The sequence below is a fragment of the Austrofundulus limnaeus genome, unplaced genomic scaffold, assembly GCF_001266775.1.
Source record: "Austrofundulus limnaeus strain Quisiro unplaced genomic scaffold, Austrofundulus_limnaeus-1.0 Scaffold9, whole genome shotgun sequence".
Lineage (NCBI taxonomy): Eukaryota > Metazoa > Chordata > Actinopteri > Cyprinodontiformes > Rivulidae > Austrofundulus > Austrofundulus limnaeus.
In genome coordinates this window covers 1090299-1091905 of record NW_013952411.1, presented here as the reverse complement: position 1 = coordinate 1091905, position 1607 = coordinate 1090299, and the positions used below count along the sequence as shown (strand labels likewise).

The following is a 1607-nucleotide window of genomic DNA, read 5'->3' as shown; positions in this document are numbered from 1 at the left end:
CCTTGATAGTCTGTTACAGTAATTTTTATTTTGATCAATGTTTATTTTTTATTATTACTATCTTTAATTCAATTTTTTTTTGCTGCTAATTTATTATTATTTTTCCTGTATGTACTTGCTGCTGCTACTACACCTGAATTTCCCCGCGCGGGACAATAAAGGCTGTTTCTATTCTAAAGTGAACACTAATATTTTTCTATTATTGATGCAGAGCACTGTTGCTGTGATGCCACAGAATCCCCTCGCTCAGGTCACACTGAGAGGCTTCCAGACCAGCGCCATCAGCAGGGACATCGACACCGCTGCTAAGTTTATTGGTGCCGGGGCTGCCACTGTTGGAGTCGCTGGCTCTGGTGCTGGAATTGGGACAGTGTTCGGTAGTCTCATCATTGGTTATGCCAGGTTTGTTTTAATCATGTCACAATATATCTCCAAATCATTTCACACATTTCTAGTTGGATTCATTTACAACTTTTTTGTTTTGTTTTCAGGAACCCATCTCTGAAGCAGCAGCTGTTCTCATATGCCATCCTGGGATTTGCCCTGTCTGAAGCTATGGGACTCTTCTGTTTGATGATTGCTTTCCTTATCCTGTTTGCTATGTGAAACTGCCCCTACAACACTTTAATTACAGATGTGACTAAATATTTTCTTGTGGCTACCAAAATTGTTCCGTATTGGTGTCATGGAAATGTACATTTTTCAAGTCTTTCAGACACTGTCAAAAACAGCAAAACATGTATTGTACAAATGAAAGATCTTACACAATTAAAATACATGTATTTGACTATTTAATKTTGGCAGTAACTTTTATGTTTTCAGCACCACAACAAGTTATATTACTTTTCATGAATGTCATCAAAGTAGCTGCTTAAAAAAAAGATATTCTTTTGTGGGTATTTTACGCAGAATTTTTGGGGTCCACCATAAACCTTATCTGCGGGTAAAGCACTGTTAATGGATAGCAAGAGTGGCTATTTTAAATGGTGCTAAATAAATTCTAGTGATTTTACATGAGTTTTTTTTTTTTTTCCCAACCACCAAGCTGCTCTGAAAGGCTGAAATACATTTGAAATTAGTATGGTACAGAAAATGTCGAGGCATTTAAAAACTTAACACTGAAAGTTGTAAATTTAGCCTTTACTGTGCAAAGGACCACAGTTACTGGTTAAAACTGATTTAAATTAATGTAATGAGGTTTCTTTTTTTTTCATACTTTACCAGTAGAATATATATTATTATTATTTTTTCTTTCTCACCCTCCGCGGGTGGTCTCTTTCATCCTCTGAGCTCGGGTCCTCTACCTGCCTGGGAGCTTGAGGGTTCTGCGCAGTATCTTAGCTGTGCCTAGAACTGCACATTTCTGGACTGAGATGTCTGATGTTGTTCCTGGGATCTGTTTTAGCCACTGCTCCAGTTTGGGGGTGACTGCCCCGAGGGCCCCGATGACCACAGGCACCATTGTGGTCTTCACCGTCCAGGTATTTTCCAATTCCTCTCTGAGGTCCTGGTATTTATCCTGTTTCTCATGCTCCTTTTTGCTGATGTTGTGGTCACTTGGTATTGCAATTTTCACCACAACGGCTTTCCTCTGTTCTTTATCCACC

The 1607-nt window shown here is 39.0% G+C and overlaps 1 protein-coding gene across 2 annotated transcripts in view; it reads left to right on the top strand.

The window, feature by feature from the left end:
- Positions 1-795, top strand: part of atp5mc3a (ATP synthase membrane subunit c locus 3a) — a 2410-nt gene extending 1615 nt beyond the window's left edge. For both annotated transcript variants that reach the window (XM_014001410.1, XM_014001411.1), the window contains exons 4-5: positions 212-402; positions 492-795. In XM_014001410.1, coding sequence (XP_013856864.1) covers positions 212-402; positions 492-606 — 306 coding nt within the window. In that variant the 3' untranslated portion in view covers positions 607-795. The remainder of the gene's footprint in view (positions 1-211; positions 403-491) is intronic.
- Positions 796-1607: the final 812 nt, after the last annotated feature.